This window comes from Apus apus, chromosome 4, assembly GCF_020740795.1.
Source record: "Apus apus isolate bApuApu2 chromosome 4, bApuApu2.pri.cur, whole genome shotgun sequence".
Taxonomy (NCBI): domain Eukaryota; kingdom Metazoa; phylum Chordata; class Aves; order Apodiformes; family Apodidae; genus Apus; species Apus apus.
This window is the reverse complement of record NC_067285.1, coordinates 39,614,511-39,631,690: the sequence shown is the minus strand read 5'-3', so window position 1 is coordinate 39,631,690 and position 17,180 is coordinate 39,614,511. Positions and strand designations below refer to the sequence as shown.

General features: G+C 40.8%; 1 protein-coding gene across 1 annotated transcript in view; it reads right to left on the bottom strand.

Moving 5' to 3' along the window:
* Positions 1-17,180, bottom strand: part of ANTXR2 (ANTXR cell adhesion molecule 2) — a 117,221-nt gene that overhangs the window by 91,629 nt on the left and 8,412 nt on the right. The window contains exons 4-7 of the mRNA XM_051619199.1: positions 12,551-12,632; positions 11,453-11,560; positions 11,287-11,355; positions 10,406-10,486 (exon numbers count right to left, since the gene is read on the bottom strand). Of these exons, the coding sequence (XP_051475159.1) occupies positions 10,406-10,486; positions 11,287-11,355; positions 11,453-11,560; positions 12,551-12,632 (340 nt within the window). The remainder of the gene's footprint in view (positions 1-10,405; positions 10,487-11,286; positions 11,356-11,452; positions 11,561-12,550; positions 12,633-17,180) is intronic.

The following is a 17,180-nucleotide window of genomic DNA, read 5'->3' as shown; positions in this document are numbered from 1 at the left end:
CAACAGCAGCCACCAAGCACCTGGAATTGAAAAAAAGCTGTTGCAGTGTTGTCTTTGAATAGTTAGTCCAACAGCTACCTCAGTAACAAGCAGCATGGACACAGCTTGTGCTGGGTGCTCACAACACTGCCTGGCACAGCTTCTGGGGGCTGGCTGAAGGCAGAGGAGCTTCTGAGGCTTTTACTGAAATTGCAGTTTGATGGCTATTAAGTGAATGGGTACTGTACAGTTTCCATAGCATTTCTCTGTAATGCAAGTTAATCATTTCAGAATACTTCAGAGAGCAGAAGTTACCCAAATAAATGTATCCAGGATATACCATGGGTGCTCAAAAGGAAATTCACCCACGATGTAAACTTGCTGCCATACACTGGGATTTCTGTTTGGCTGAGGAATCTTTCCTTTTCAGAAAGGGTCACTTGAAAACCAGCTTCTGGGCTGCCCAATTCTGTCTGGGAGGCAGTTATTGCATTCCTTACGTTCATGTGCAACTTTAAGCATATTAATATTCTGTTCAATGCAGTGGGATGAGATCCTGGCTTACAGTTAAAGATGTTCCTTGCTGGATCAAGCTTTTGATGTCCCATACAGAAAATTAGATTCAGCTCCCTCCCACAACAGCCCTGTAGAATCTGGCATGCATGCAGCTCTCAGAAGCTCTGTCCTTTAGAGGAGTTTCTGTGTTTTCAGCCCTTACTGTCACAACACTTTCTATCCCCTCACAGCAGTGAAGCATGCAGTGATCAGAACTGGAACTGTTTAGCTCTCAAACTGATGCAAACTGGCATTCACATTTTGTCTTTAAGTCCTACCTTGTCTGATTCTCACCTGCCTCCATCTTTCAAGCTCTTTCAGAGGCTTACAAGCCCCAGACAGTTTTGTATTACATGTAACTTAATCTTCCTCAGGCATGAACAAGTGCACATGTAAATTTTTCTTAACTTTATCAACTTCTCAGTTTGTCAACACTTTTCACTAGTGATTTTTTTTCCCTAAACAACTGGATTGCTATTCAGTACTTAAAATACACAGCAATCTTTATCAGTGGCATGGATTTCTTCCCTCTAGAAGGTTCCCAAAGGCTCACATAACTTCACAGCCCACTTCCTAAATAAGTTGTTTAGCATTTTGTCATTAATAAAACATTAAATTCAATGAGAGATGTTTTACAGAAACATTGTCAGTTTCTGACCTGTAGGTGTCTGAATTGAAAAACAGAATGATGTTTTGTTAGATTTAAGCTGCAGAAACAATACACCTACGCAAATAATTACATTAGCACAGGAAAGGCAGATGTCCCTGCTATAAATTGTGAAAAGGCAGCCAAATAAACTAGCTGGTATAAGGCTTATAGTCTTTGCAAACTCCACCACTGATTTTAAATTTTGCCTTGTCACAGATCTTGCCCCTGTATTATGCAAACATTTCTTCCCATGGAAAACATGCCTTCTGCACCTTCCAGTACCTCTTTAACTTGGCACAGACTGCCAGCTCTGCTTTAACTCACTTTTCACCCTTGTTACAGCCTCTTAAAAGCTACCAGAATTTAAATATTGAAGTAGTATGGTTCCTGCAGCTTTTTAAGTATTTTGACTACCAAACACTCAGAACATACTGTGGAACAGAGCTGTACCATGTGGTACAGTGTTACACGCAGGCTAAGACAACAACCTGCCCTTCTAGCACTTTAATGAATTTCATGTTCCAAGAAATGGTGAGAACAATGCACTAGTAACAAGCCATGAGCAACCCAACTGCACATTGACAATTAACAAAATATGCTAAATGTCAATTTATTTCATAGCACCATTCGATTTTGCTTAGCCTCAGTTTGCAGTTCAAAAGTTTTTGGCAGCAGTCAGCACCATAAATCATAACTCACATGGCATCTGTTCCTCCCCAGAACTATATGCTGAGTTCAGAATTTGGGGCAGGTCCTCAGCACAGCTGGATTCTCTGTTGAACCACCGTAAGAATTTTTAAGTCTACTGTTCTGAAACTAGAAGATTATACAGGGATGTGTAAGGTACTTGTTTCCCAGTAAAAAGATTCGTGTAATTGTGAACTGCTGGAGGAAGAGAGACCTTTGACACATTTTGATCAGACTTGGTATGCTAATAATTTTGAACAACTAAGGATTTCCAAGCACCTTTATTCCCTATAGTTCAATTCCAGACATGCCCCTCTTTGTTCACCTCATTGAAAGCCTATCCCAGAATAAGCTAACTCACAAAAGAGTGTCTGAGATGGCCCTTGCCATGCAAGAACATTTTAAACTACCTTTAGTATTACTGATCTGTGTGCACAGAGGCAAAGTCTTTTTTGATGGTCAGCTGCACTACTCAGGCTCCATGGCTGTCTCCTGGTTAGGGATTGCAAACCTTTTGGGCTCCCACAGGGTGCTGCTGCTCAGGGAATGCCAAACACCTGTACCACTGGCCTGGGGAGCAGCAATTGAAGGGATAGACAGGAGTATAGCTGCTTGAGGGCACAGTGTTTTTAAGTGAGTTTTAGAAACTGGGTTTGAGCTGTGTGAAGCAGTCTGAGCCTGTGGAACAATGCTCTTTAATTCTTTCTATAGGAAGTTGATACCTTCTTGACCCTTTTCCCATCTTAGAGCTGTGAAACTCAGAAGGATGTGTCATGAAAACAGTGTTGTACCCGTGTTTGTTTCTGTCATTTTGAGCTACATGGGGCAGGCAGCCTGTCTGGCTGGAGTGAGTCAAGTAGGACCTATCAAAACTGAGTTCATGTAGGTGCTTAGTTTAGTTCCTAAAATTATTTCGCTTCATTTGCTCGGCCTGGCTGAACTAGGCCTGGGCTTAACCCACGTTTCCATGTGTTTTTATTTTTCTATGAGTCATTTTTAAGTACTACTGGTAGATTTGGTCCTTTTTTTTTTTCCCTGTAACTTAAAACTTTTTTCCTCTATTGCTGAGGCAGTAAAAAGGAAATGGAAATAAAACAGGAGGTATTTAATTGGTGTCATGCACTTATTTGCTACTTTTGTTCTAGAAAATGAAATGGTGACTGTCTATAGATCAGTATTTTTCGTTCTGTATTTATTGAACCTTACTGTTTGTAAAAGTGAACATGTGTAAAATCAGGGTGGTGAAAAACTTATGCTGGTATCATTACATTTCTGTCCCATTCATAAGTTGTTGGGTTTTTACTCTGCATATGAATTAAGCCCCCTTATACTGTGGTAGAGTTAGGCCTTAAAGATAAAGACCCAGAGTAGGTTACAAGAGGAAATGAACATAAGTAGAGCCCTTGATCTTGGTGCTTACACTGGACTAATCTTAACCATACCCAGGATCTTTGAGTCAGAATTGCCTTCACAGCACACTTTAGGCTCTAGACAGGCCAGTTTTTCCATACAGCAACTAATGCTTAAACTGCTTGAAGCTAATTTTTTGTTTCCAAAGGGAAATCTTCCATTCTTTCAGATAGTGTCACAAGTTTCATGCTGTTATAATTGGAATTTAGTGGAAAAAAAAGTATTAAAAAGGTAACTTGGAATGAAACAAATTCTTTCATAGTAAATACCATTTTGAAGCTTCTTTCCAACAAAGTCACAGCAAAGGAACTATAGCAGCTAATAGCTAATGGGATCTACATCTATCTGCTGCCAAACATCTGTGCTCTTAACTACAACTGGCTGCCAATTCCAGCCTGCTTCCTGACACTGCTCAGCAAAGCCTTAGACAAAGAGCAAGGGTAAAGGGGCTGGGGGGAAGGTTGCTATCCTCTTCCCTATCTAAATGAAAAAAATCCCTGAGACATATGGTCTTGCATAAAATAACCATCAGAGAGAAGCTTGGTGCAGTGTCAGGTTAGTAAGAATATTCTAATTATACAATATCTAAGCACTACCTCATTTGCAATCACTGAGTAAACGTAGATGACAAAACTGTGGGTCCTAAGAGATATGTATTTTAACAGCATCAAAACCTTTACCCCCAAATTACTAAAAACAACCCTAAAACCATTACTTATCAAGTAATAAGAATCAAAGACAAACTGTTACTTTCCATAAAAGGGGAAAAAAAAAGTTATTTAGGCTATTTATTTTTTTTTAATTAGTAAGGAAAATCTGGCTCAAAGAAACCTATCACTAAGGAAACACTAGATTTCATTTGGACTTGCATGTGCTTCATTTTAAGTTTTGCAGCATCCCTTATGTAACAGAGTGATAGCCATGCAGGGATAGCTGACAAGTCAAATTCACATCACAAGGCACATGCATGCTCACACAAACTGGAACCATGTCAGTTATGTTGCTGGCTTATCAAGCTCTCTGTTCTCCAGGAAAACATTATATGGTTTGTAATATGTCAGATAATGTCAAATTAAGGGCTGCACAGCAGCGAAGGGTAGAGCAGAGAGCATTCTATTCCAGGCCATTGATTCCTTTTAACAACTACATGTAGTAATTCCCAAAACTATCTATTCAGTCTCAATCACATGGAAAACACAGCACAACGTTCCTTCCAAACCTTGCATCCACTGCAGCTTGAATATTAGGCCATCCAAGGGGATTAAAGAAGATGACTGATTTAATCAGAATAATTATTTTAATGATAACTTGTTGCATTTCTCCTCCCCCCAGCTCCTTAAATGTTTAATAGTTTGCTTCCTGGATTCCCAGTGCATAAACTGAGCATATTTTCTTCCTACAGGAAATGATCCAATTAAGTTGATGCATAATTGATTATGAACTGTTTAAGCTGATTTTGCTCTTGGAAAATCTTAACAGTATGCAGTCGGTTGGCTGACCCTCCTCCCCTCATCTGCAGCTGAGGGCCATCATTTCAGGAAAAAGGGGGGAGCAGACTCAGCATGTTCTAAGCAAGGTAGACCAGGGAGGAATTTCAGCTTGAGCAAGCTGAGCAGGCTCAGGGCAGAAGTACAGACTGCTTCGAAGTAACATAGTCTGTGATTGCTACTCAATAGCTAAGTTGCTTGCAACTTGGTCACTAAGACACAAGTGATTTTGGCAGAGAGGCACAGTGAACATTCACCTGAGAGCCTCTGTGCATTTACCAGAGTGACTAACCCTGGAGCCCTAACTGCTGCAGTTGTTAAGTGTCACCCTTTCCATACGTATGAACTCTGCCACCCTGCATTGTTGCTTTAGAGCAGGAAATGGTGGGAGATGCTGATCGACTCGTAGGAGTTAGTACTAATTCACAACCACCCCAGTGCCAACAGCCTGCTCAGATCATGCTGCTGATAGTACATCTAGTGCAGAAGGCCTCAGATTCACAGAGAGAGGCTGGAGCACCTTTTTGTGAAATCACTGCAGTAAGTTTTACAAACCTAAAGGCCACAATTATCCTTCACATGAAACAGCTCTTGCCTACCTCTACATAACAGACTAGACTTCCTTCTTTACCCTCCTCTAGCACCAATTCATTGACCAACACGGGTCATTTACCTCTCTCCCTGTTGACTTTTTGAAGACTGTGAGGCACAGAGGTACAGGTCTGCTTTTCACCAAGTCTTCTGAAGCCTCTTTGGCCCCTTCTTCTGCTTAGGTGTTGGGATACAAATGTAGTGACGATGACTGTCACCACATTCAAGATGAGAAGTGACTGGAGATTTACTGGAAGGAATTTTTACAATTAGGCAGTAAGATTTTTACAGTGCTACCTGCTTATACTGCACAAACAACTTTATGCTAAGGGTTAGGGCTTTTCCCTGAGGGGCTTGGCCAACTTGAAGACAATTTAACTTCAATTTAAAATATTCTAAGTGATGCAACTGCTCAGTTTAAGTCTTGATCAATATTTGTTGGGGATTTTTTGTCCAGTATGATTAAGGGTGGTTTTCCTTCCTAAAATGAACGAGCAAAAAGAAGGCTTGACAATTCTATTGCTAATCCTTCTCAGGGAGAATTCTTAAGAAGTTTTGTAGCAATTAAAGATAAAATAATTCTAGACTGAACTTTTTTTAAACTGACTGCTTCCTCTGAAGTTCTGCATTTATCAGTTCCTGTAGTCTTATCCGAAAAGTTTTTGTAGAGTTTAAGTACAAGGTATTTTAACTTCCTAAGTGCTGCCAACTCAGTTTAGTATAAAAATGCATTTAAGTCTGCTTAGAACTGTCACACACTTTAATGATGTCACTAAGTGAGTTCCATTAATGTAACTTTTAAAGGCACGAGCCTTGTCCAATTCTGCCTGGAGAGACAACCAGACAACTTTCACTCACAAATCAGCAGGACTTGAGTTCGCTTAGGTGAAAGGGGAAGCAGGGATCTTTCACTGGTTTTTATTTTTCAGAATGTGGCACGTAAAAGCAATTCAGATTTGCTGAGCTGTGCAAACTGTGTGCACAGAAACGTGCCACAAAAGTCAGCAAAATATGAAAAAATGGCAGGGAAAACTGGAAATAAAACACCATACTGATTTACAGCAGAGAATTATGTGAACATTACAGAAACTTCAGCCTTATGAGATGTATTGTCCTGTCTAAAGACTCTGCATGTTTGACTCAAGTGGTAGCAGCATCTTGGCTCCCAGCTCCTTCATTTACTTGCTGATCTCATTATTTCTCCATTTCGTAAGCAATCAAACAGTTGGAGCAAGCAGTGTTCCAACATTCCCTGTTTCTATGACTGAAAACATCTTCTGCCCCTCTCCTTGACAAGGAGTCCAATACTGTGTTTTGCATGACAGAGAAGAGTTGACCTGATGCCTGAGATACACCACCCAACTCTCTCCAAGCTGTTAGCCACACAGTCTTAAGTCATCTTACAGAAACTGATCCCCATGGCAAACTGAGAGTTTGACTGAGCTACTCAATAAACACAGAATCTTCAGTTTCTCTTGATGAAAGCACTGGTTCAGGACTGTATCTGGCAGATGCAGGTAAGGCACTCTTCAAGTTGGCTTGCTTACAGCTCAGCACCCTTGTCTGAAGAGATGTTAAATGGTAAATTCCCAAATGTTTCTTGATCAAAATAGTAAAAAAAAAATATAATTGACATAAATCATATATAGGAAGGGAAAGAAGAATGGGTTTCATTTCCTTATACAGTGCTAAACTGTCACATGGTGATATAAATTGTGCACTCCCAAACCTCTCCAGTTTACACTGCTATGGGTTGCTCATGAGGTCATGCTCCATGTAATTATCAGCCAAACTACATCACTAAACTGTTCCTGATAGCTTAATAACTTGCCTTCAGCATTTTTCTGTTAAGCTCTAGACTTCTGCTAAGATTTATTTACCCTGACAATGCTGTTTAGTTACTACTTTGTAAAGTTAGATATTAGCAATGACAGAAGAGCTGGAAACTTAACAAAACAGTCACCTCTTCAGAGAAGTCTGCTCAGAGTTTTGAATCATAAATTGGTATTATTCAACAGAAACACAACACAGTGAGGTGGTGCTTAAATCCTTATTCAGTTCACTGAGATTTTATCTGAACTAGGGGGGTCAAAACACAGTGCAAGCTTTTCAGCATCTGAGCTAGGTTTTCTCTAAATGCTCATCTCCACTGTCTAGAATGTTAAGCCCTGGCCATGATTAAGCATATTTTGTGTGTCTGTCCAAAGAAAATAAATTGGAATAATTGCTTAGACTTCAAACAGTGGCAGAAGCAGGTACTAATAGACACTCTACGGTAAAGCTCATCACTTCTTTTTCCAACAACAAAGATTAACTGCTTAGCTCTCCTGGAATCTGCTACAAGTATAGCAACGTAGCAGCCAAAAAATGTCACAGCTGAGTCCAGTAGAGACAAATGCAGTAGATGTTTCAAGCAGCTCCTTCAGTTATTCCTACTGAACAGCTCTGTGTTGTAGTTTTGCTTGAGGGTTTTAATTGCTGGGTCGCTGCCATTTCTGTAAACAGCATATTTTTCCTAAACAAGAAGTGTTCAACAATGTTTATGAAGTGTTTCACAACTGCACCTTTGACACAACACTTTGAGCAACATTTCTACGTGTTTGTAACATGGGTATTTCATTTTCATCTGTTTTGAAATTAGCTTTCCCTCTTATGACAGTATCTCTTTGAGATGGTATTCTCTAGCTGACTTGCAAACTGAAATGGACTTGTAATTGTGAATTAAAGGGAAAACTGTGACTATTTCATGTTCAATTAGATCTGCTTATCAATTTTAATGCAAAGAGAATGAATTGTCACAATCAGCCAAAACCCCTTCAAAGAAAATTGAGTTATAAGTACAGCATACCAAAAAATCAGGTTAATACAGCCACCACACGTGCACTTCAAGAAAAACACAAAAAAAGCCCAACCCCAAACCAGCAAACAAACCAAAAAACCCTATCTATACATACTTCCATCCATATTCTGTCATAAAACAGGGATGCTGGCAGAGTATCATTCTCCCCCAGCTTCCAACAAGTACATGCAATGTGCTTACTAGAGAAGAGGAGAGTTTCAAATGCCTTGACAGATACATGATACTCCACTTTAGATTGAGTGCTTTTCAGAAAGTTGTAAACAAGGTTCAGACCTCTAAAAGCTCTCAGGAGCCATTCAATCACTAGCACTCACTTGTTTTATTTGATCCTGTATCCTAACAAATGAGACTGATGCAGGTAAGGCTAAAGTCAGTTGATACTTTTCCCATAAAAAAGGCCTTCTCATATTCTTTTTTTTAATCAGCAAAATATTTTCCAACAGCTACAAGATAAGGGTCAGTTTGTGGACAGAAATACGCAGTAAGCCAAGTGTCAAAATGTCTATTCTAGCTGCAGTCCATTAAATAAAATCTAAACAATTCAGGAGTTTAGTCACAGTTTAAAGGAGCAGACAATGTGTTTAAGCTGTAACACAGTCCCTGCCAGTGTTAGGCTGTTATCTTACAACAAAGTGCTGCCATTATGTGCATCTTTTCTTGCTCTACAAGCAATGATATGCACAGTTCTGGGGTTTTTACACTAAGGTTTTTCACAAGTGCCAGAAGCTGGACTACGGCTTGTGCAAATGCTATCTGCCAAGTCTTAGCCAAAAAGCTTCCCTTGCTTTGTCCACAAAGAAGTGAAGGTGCTTGAAAACTCCTAGGACGTATAAAAGAGACAGATAACTCTGCTAGCCAGAGGCTGCCCTTGACTGAGGATGGGGGATAATGGGACAACTTACAGGTTATGCCAAATTCCTGAGTGTTTGAATTACAGAAACCTCAAGATGAGCACTTTAGAAATCTCAAGTGACCAGACTCCTACTGCATCTTTGAAAAGCAAGAAGAATGGAGACACCTGACTCCTTGGAAAGGTCCAAGCTGCAGGTCAGTGACCCCTGTTGGAGGGGAAACTCCAAACACAAGTGCCTTTAGTCCTTTATCTGGCTCTGTCTTGGCATACATATTTTGAAAAGCAGAATCCTTGGAAACTTAGCATAATCAACTGGGGTTAACATTCAGCTACAAAGTGGCTTCAATGTTGCACCACTTTGCACAGCAAAATCACTGATTCTTACAAGTCTTGAAAATGGCATAGAATGAGAATTTCATAAACAGCACCACCCAGGCTGTACTATCTTTTCAGAAATGTCACCACACAAAAAGGTTGATTATATCTCTTTAGAATGTGCAAGGAAGATTCTGAAATGACATTTATTTTAAACAACAAGAAGGAAAAAAAGTTGCTTCATTATGACATTAACTTCCACAAAAAAACCACACTATTCAAAGGAGGTGGTAAAACCATGACTGTGTAATATCCTGTATGTGAGTAGTATCCTTTATTTAAAAAAAAAAAAAAAAAAAAAAGAGGAAAGGGAAATGAACTATAGCAAAAGGATTTCACTCTTGGTTTTGAGTTGACTTCTAACAGTAAGCTTTTTCCCACAGTGTGCCTACAAGCAGCAGCAGTACTGTGTTAACCTTGCCTAAAACACACCACTAAAATACTGTCAGCTGCTGATCACAATCCCTTGCTTTGATCCACTCTTGCAAATCAGAGAAATCTGTTGAATGGCCTCATGTCACTAATGGGAGTTCCTCATGGCATGAGAAAGTCTTATCACTTACTGGGAAAACAAGTGGTTAAAGTCAAGTATATATTTAGAATGCTTCTCTGTATGCAAAGACTTGGGCAATGCCTACATTGCACTCATGCCTAATGATTTTAACCAGTTGTTCTCAACTCCCCTGGAGTAAGAGTCTCCATTTTTTCAGACTAAACCTATAGCAGCCATTCCTCAATACATCCCCCTCAAACTTGCCACACTTGTTTGGAGTCTTCAAACTCCACAGGAGAGTGGCAAGCAATGTTCATTTACAGAACTGCATCTCTACAATAAGAAGGAGAGCCCATAATATATTGCAATTACTGATTTAGGAACCAATTCTGCCTGGAAAAGTAAGTGGGAGTGGAGAGTATGCTGTAATCTTGAGGAAATGTTAAGCTTATTGCCTGATACTCACAGAATTGATTATCCCCTTAAGTGCCTGGAATCCTCCAGTGACAGGGAAGACTTGCTCTTTTGTGTCAGCAATTTTTTCAAGCTTTGGAGAGAAAATGCATGCAAACACATGAATCATTTGGCAAACTATATTTGTCACACTGCTTTTCACCCTTAAAATGTAAACGGATGTCTAAAAGCAACTCCCACCAACTGTGCAAAGAGAAAGAAAATTTTCAGTTCCCTCACAGCTAACCATGACTTTTCTTAATGAGAATGAGTTAATGCAAGTTACTGCAGCTAACAAAGTGGTAGAGCAGCTAGCCACCGTGTCAAACCACCACACTAAAGAAACCTTTTAGGGCCTGTATCCTGGCAGTGATTTCCTAACTCTTTCCAGAACTACCTTCCCTGTTTGCTCTCCCTTCTGTTAAAAAGCCTTTCTATGCACCTAATACAGTAAAGATGCTTTTGTGTACTTCTCCATTTAAGCTGCTTCCATGATAGAGGAGGAGCTACAGCCTTCACTAGGACATGGCAACTCCAGAGGAGCTTTCAGTTCATTAAGGACATGGATCCTCCTCCATTTCTTTTCTTACCCTGAGGCTGTTACACATGCTGCTTGAAGCTTGTCTACAGCTACTCTGTTCATGCAACCTGTGGCCTAATAAAGGGGTTTTGCCTGCATCCTTTCCTGCTGGCAGCTACCAGTTAGCAAGGGTATTTCCAAATGGTCTTCTCAGCAATGAAGGTGACACTCACATGTTCTATTTACATCTACACATGCATCTGAGTGTCTGCTTCCTGATTTCCTGTAAGTAAAATTAATTTCCATATTACTTAACACTGTGTAAACCCTGTGACAAGGTGCTGCCTAGTAATCTAAAATATTAACATTCTTACCTGTTCTTGTACAAAATCAAGGACACCAACGCAGTAAACTCTAGCTCCCAGATCTCTGGATTTCTTTGCCTGGCCCAGAATAGAAGAGAGGAATAAGCATGTTTTCCTTCAACAGGCAACACCCAAACTCTTCAGAATACAACATACATTTTCACCTAGTGCTTACCTCTTTCTCTGCATACAAGGGAATCTGACCATCTAGCTTGCCATCTGTCAATGCAATGATGATACTAGAAAACCTTGAGGCTCCTTGCTTCGCAATCTGCACGTTGGCCTGGAAACAAAAATCGTTATCCAGCTTAGCATCACACCTGAACCTTTAACCAAGATGCATCTTCAAAGCAAATATAGCATCTGAAACAGCCTCCTCCTCAAACCCATCTCACAACAATCCTACTGCTAACTAGGAAATAATTAATCAGTACTTTCCAGTCAGCACTGAGCCCAGCTCTGAAGTGCTGGGGTCACTACCTTGGATCAATCCTTGGAAACAATTCTTTCAGGACAGATACACTCTGAGCTGTGAAGCTCACTTCTCTTTAGATCCACCACAAAGTTTTCTTTGGTATCCCCGAGATTGCAAATGCCAGTCAGTAGGTTCCAAGATATAAAAAGAATGGCTTAAAACTAATTCTTTTTAAACAGCAACAAACTTCTGTTTGCTTTTCAGTCTGCAGATCACAATTATAATCTTGGCTCCATAGTCATAAAGGAAGAAACTGAGTTTCTACCCATAACAGTGAAAACTTAGATCCTTCCCTTTAGCACCTGAGTATTTCAGCAAAATTGCTAAGCACCTTTTAACTACACATCTCCAGAAAATATAAGCAGTTAGGAACTCAGTCACATAGACAGTAGAAAATTAAGACCATTTGTCTTGAGGATGCTGATCTGTGCAGTAAACTCTCCATAAGCACATGCTCTAGAAAGCACTGTTAGACTTGCAGCCCTACCAGGCTGTGTGTGACTATATACCATGTAATTGGTATGCTGTGTTAACTGTTAAATTCACAACAAAGAATTGCTCTCTACTGTGAAGGATCAAGTCAAAGCAATTCCATATGGCAATTTTCTGTCATGGCTAATCTTCTGCTTGGGATCTGCACAGTAGCTGATTAATCTTGGGACAACTTAGGAAACCAAAAAGATTTGAGCATAACAGAGTGAGGCATAAAATAAATCAGTTTACATTGCAGGTTGGTTTTGTTATCAAAGGGGTGAGAACAGAGGACATTTTGATTGCAAGAAGATTCCTAAGACCTACCTGCTTTAATCCTTCATGTATATATGTGTCGCCTGCTGGTTTCACCTCCTCCAAATCCTTAAGACCTTTCTTGATTTCCTCTCTGAAAACAAAAAGGTAAAAGACTGTTAGCATGACTTGAACTGCAGAAAGGGGTTAGTTTATTGATGGAAAAATTAGTATTTGTCATAAAGGAGATCTGAAATTAAAATCTGTACAATTCAGCATTTAGCTGAGATACCATGCAGAGGCAGATTTTCTATTCACAGCAGTAGCAGCACTGTGGTAACAGATATTTTAGACCTAAATAACACAACATGCCTCAGCGAGTTAGAGCTAGAATCAAGTAATATGTTTCAGACAGAGAAGATACTGCAAAAAAAGTGACAGAGCCTCAGCATTAAATAACCCAGTGGAAATTCTGTTCTATTAAGTCTATTTTGCTCAGTTGAACCAACTTCACTTACAATCACACTGCAATTAAAAAAAGAAATCCCCTAAAACAGCATTTCTATTTCTATATTCCAGGTTAATATGCAGGTATTTAATGTGGCAGGACAGAATTGCAATAATTAAAAACTCCGTTAAAAAATAAATACCAATAGGAAAATGCAGCATTTGGAAGACAAGTCTTATGTCCACAGAAAGAGACTAGGATTAAGGAGTTGTGGTTTTTTTTTTTCACTCTTGGCTGTCACTACCTTTCTGTGTGATCTTTTACAAGACATCCCACTTACACAGGTCACAGTTCACTTACATTCAACAGGAGGATAAGGCTGTGCCATGGTTCCTCATGGGCCTTTAAAGAAATCCATCCCTGACTGGGAGATGCTGACTTAACTCTGATAGTAAGATTGCAGAAGCTGGTGTGTAACATGAAAGGAGATATTCCCAGTGAAATGAGTATGAGTGGTGAAAACAAGGTGGAGAAACTTTACTGTAAGAATCAGATCTGGAAGTTCCTAACTCTTATGCAAGCAAAGTTCCAGTGAAACCCATGAAAAATTTTGCTAGGAAAGGACAAGAAAAAACTAAGTAGGGACAAAATTTGGGCCAGAATATATAGAACACTATAACAAATATAGATGACAAAGAGGAAACCAGCAGGGGTGGGGAGATGGAAGGAAAATACATTGCAGGATGCATGAAAGCTTTCCTTAGGGCAAAGAAAATGAGAGAGAATGCATATGGAACTCTGCCTGAGTGCCACCCACTAGCTGTTTGTTCCACTGATGGGCTTCCTCTATGTTTAGAAGCTCTGTTCCAAAGTACAATCCATAGCTATAAGAAGCTCCCAATCACAGGATCAACTGATACAAGTGGGGAAGAAGGAAAGAAAAAAAAAAAAAAGGGAGAAATGTGGCATTGAATATATGGAATTGAATAAGTTATGTAAGATAATACAATCTGTTTGATCCAAATATTTTACATTCAGCATCTATAGAAACAACTTGAAACTGATTATGTATGAGTGCAGATTATAAACCACATACTTAGTGCTTGCCAGAAATGAGTGGCAGCACATCACAGGCGTTAGTGTTCTGCTGCCAAGAAACAAGCAGCAAGTGAAGTCCCAGTTTTCTGAAACAGATTTCATTTTGCAAAAAATAGCTCGTGTACAATCAGTTCAGTGTTATTTATCTAAAATGTCTTGTGACCTGGTCACACAGGAGTCTCTGGTGTTTCCAGGCCTCTGCATAAAAGGGGTTCCAGGAGAATCTTTGGCAGCATGAGCTTTTTTAGCTGCATTTAATCAGTCACCATCTATTTCCCTTGGGGCACATCTGTACTAGATAGGCCCAGCTGGATATGAAAAAGCTCCACCCATGCTCTGACTTGGTCAGGTAGCAGCAAGTCCTGGTCTGGATGTTGCAAGGCCCCAGCAAATGAGCCCCACCAGACAGCAAGAGAGGTGAGTTCAGTTCACCCCCAGGTGGTTTGGAGGACAGGCACAGGAGCTCACATCTGCCTTCATCATTTTGCTAACAGGACTCTCTTTACTCAACCAACCAGAGCACCCTGAAGCCCTCATTTCTACTCTTCAGTGCTCTCTAAACTCTCCTTTCTCTAGTTTCTGCAATAGGTTTTGGTAGCCACAAAAATCCACAGAGAAGGTCTGGTTTTATAACAACGCACCTGTACTGAAATAACAGAGCCATGAGCTCAGCCTGGGTGTCTGGACACTGCTGCAGTCCCATTCTGTACAGTGATAAAGGCTGAAGGGCCATTTGCTTCATGGTTTAAGTCAGACAAGGGAGGGAGGTGGAAAAAGCAGAATAAAATTGGGCAACTTGCAGCCATTCTGTGTTTGGGCTGAATTAGTATAATTTTAGTATCTTTTCCCCATCCAGCATATGCACTGCATCACATCTGGTTTTTTTAGAAAAGGCACAACTTATTTTTAATAGCTACCCTGTCTGTTCTCTCTTTTAGACTTTGTGACTATTTCAGATAATTCTTACAGCAGCAGCCAGGCAAACACAACAAAAGCTACAAGCTCTCTGTCACCTGGCTCTGGAGGTCCTTTTTAGCTAGTCTGTGAAGAGGGGCTGCAAGTGCAATCCCAGCCCAGCTGCCTTCAGGGAGAGGTTCTGGTGGCAGCTTCAGCAGCACCCACTGTTCTTACTTCTCTGAGGAGTTCTGCTGTGCCCCCTCTGGGAGAGCAGGACCTTGCAGCAGCATCAGACACCTCAGCTGCTGAGGGCTTGTTTGCTGCAAGGGAGGCTGTGCCAACTGCTGTGAGTGAGGCTTATGGGCCTCTCTACACACACACTGCTCCCTGCGCTGGCCAAAGTCTACACTGAGCTCACCTCATGCCTCCAGTGCTCCCCCCAAGGCAGGGCGCTGCAGAACTAAATTTAGAACTGAAAACAGACCATTTAGTAAAGAGAGATGACAAAACAGCCCAGCTTTGCAAACAACTGAACAAATAAGTTTAAGAGAAATTCAAATGTAGCAACCTCTTCCTCTCTGACCTGGCCCACAATTCAGGTTTACTTTCTGGTCTAAATGTGTGTCTTTCTGAGTTTGAATTATGTCAAGGCAACTAGCTTTACCTGAGAAGTTTCTCAGCACAAATTCTGTTGCACCAAGCTGCAAGCTTTTATTGGGCAACCCAACAAGTACTGTTTTCATCACTGTTTAGTATTATCTCTTAAGTAAGTTTAATTGACACAATGCTAAAAAACCACATTGTCAGCAGCCAAGTGGTCAGACTACTGATGTTTAGGCATTGCCTTGTTGCCTTGAGTAGCCAGGGCCACAGCCAGCACCCACTGCATGTGGAAGACCAGAAAAATACTTGCTTCTACTGCAGCATGATGTAGATCACACATGCTCACACTTCCATGAGAGGACCAACAATAAACCCTACAGATCAGTTAGAAAGCACAGGCCACCTTAGTTGCTGAGACACACATTACTGTCCTTGAGGGTACACTTAGAAAGGGAAAATACTTTGCCTTAAAGGAAATAATCTGAAGGTAAAGTATGGACTGAATCTTAAAAAAACACTCAAATCCTTGCTGCTGCTGCTTTTTTTTTTTAGGGAGACAATTTTGTGCTTGTATGTTAGTGCTGCAGAGGTTAGTAAGCCTCAGGTCATGCTGATTCAGTTGGGTAAGGGGCTACCCTGGCATGCAACACTGAGCCTCCATTAGTACCTATGCAGTTCTAAGAAGTGGTGTCATTAGCTCTTCTGGCTGGGGGAAAGTATCTTACACTTCTTTTCCGTGTTGCCTTCTACCTATTGAAGTGCTGGAATCTTGAATCGTTTTTCAGTGTGTTGAGAATACTGAGCCCTGGCAGGGAAACTCTGATTCCCAATAAGCATGTATTTATCATCAGGAATGAGGCCACATGCCTGCAAGGGAACACGTAATCTCCAACAAATGGAAGTAAACGAAACAGGTACTTCAGTTTTGCCGCTGAAAGGGAAGTATCGTAACAGGAAAAAAACACAAACTTGTAAGTGAAACAGGGTGGGGGGGAATGTTCTTTAATTAGAAGAGGGATGGATGCATCCCTAACAAACAGAACTGTTGTAGTGATGAAAGAAAACCCTGTGCATCAGTCTTCTCAGATGCATTATCTAGAGGAGTTTCCTGCTTTGTACACCTATCAAATACTACAGAGGGCTTGGTACAATTATAAAAATTATTCTGCTTCAAACTTTAAGGCCTCCTGCATTGGCTGCAGATGGAAAACATGCAAGTGGCCGACTCTGACATACTTTATACACTCAGCAGAACATGCTCTGCAGATGGCTCTATTCTGGCAAGCTTCATGAACCGAAGTGTAGGGTTAACTCCTGTGAGGCACAGAACCTCTCTGCTCTCCCTCTCTGCAGGGACACCTCCCACCAGACCAGGCTGCACAAGCCTCATCCAGCCTGGCCTTGAACACCTCCAGGGATGGGGCTTCCACAAACTCCCCGGGCAACCTGTTCCAGCGCCTTCCTGCCCTCATGGTGAAGAATTTCTTCCTGATGTCTAACCAAAATCTCTCCTCTTTCAGTTTAAAACCATCACCCCTTTTCCTATCACTGCCCTCTCTTGTGAAAATCCCCTCCCCAGCTTTTCTGGAGCCCCTTCAGGCACTGGAAGGTGCTCTAAGGTCTCCCTGGAGCCTTCTCCTCTCCAGGCCAAATCTC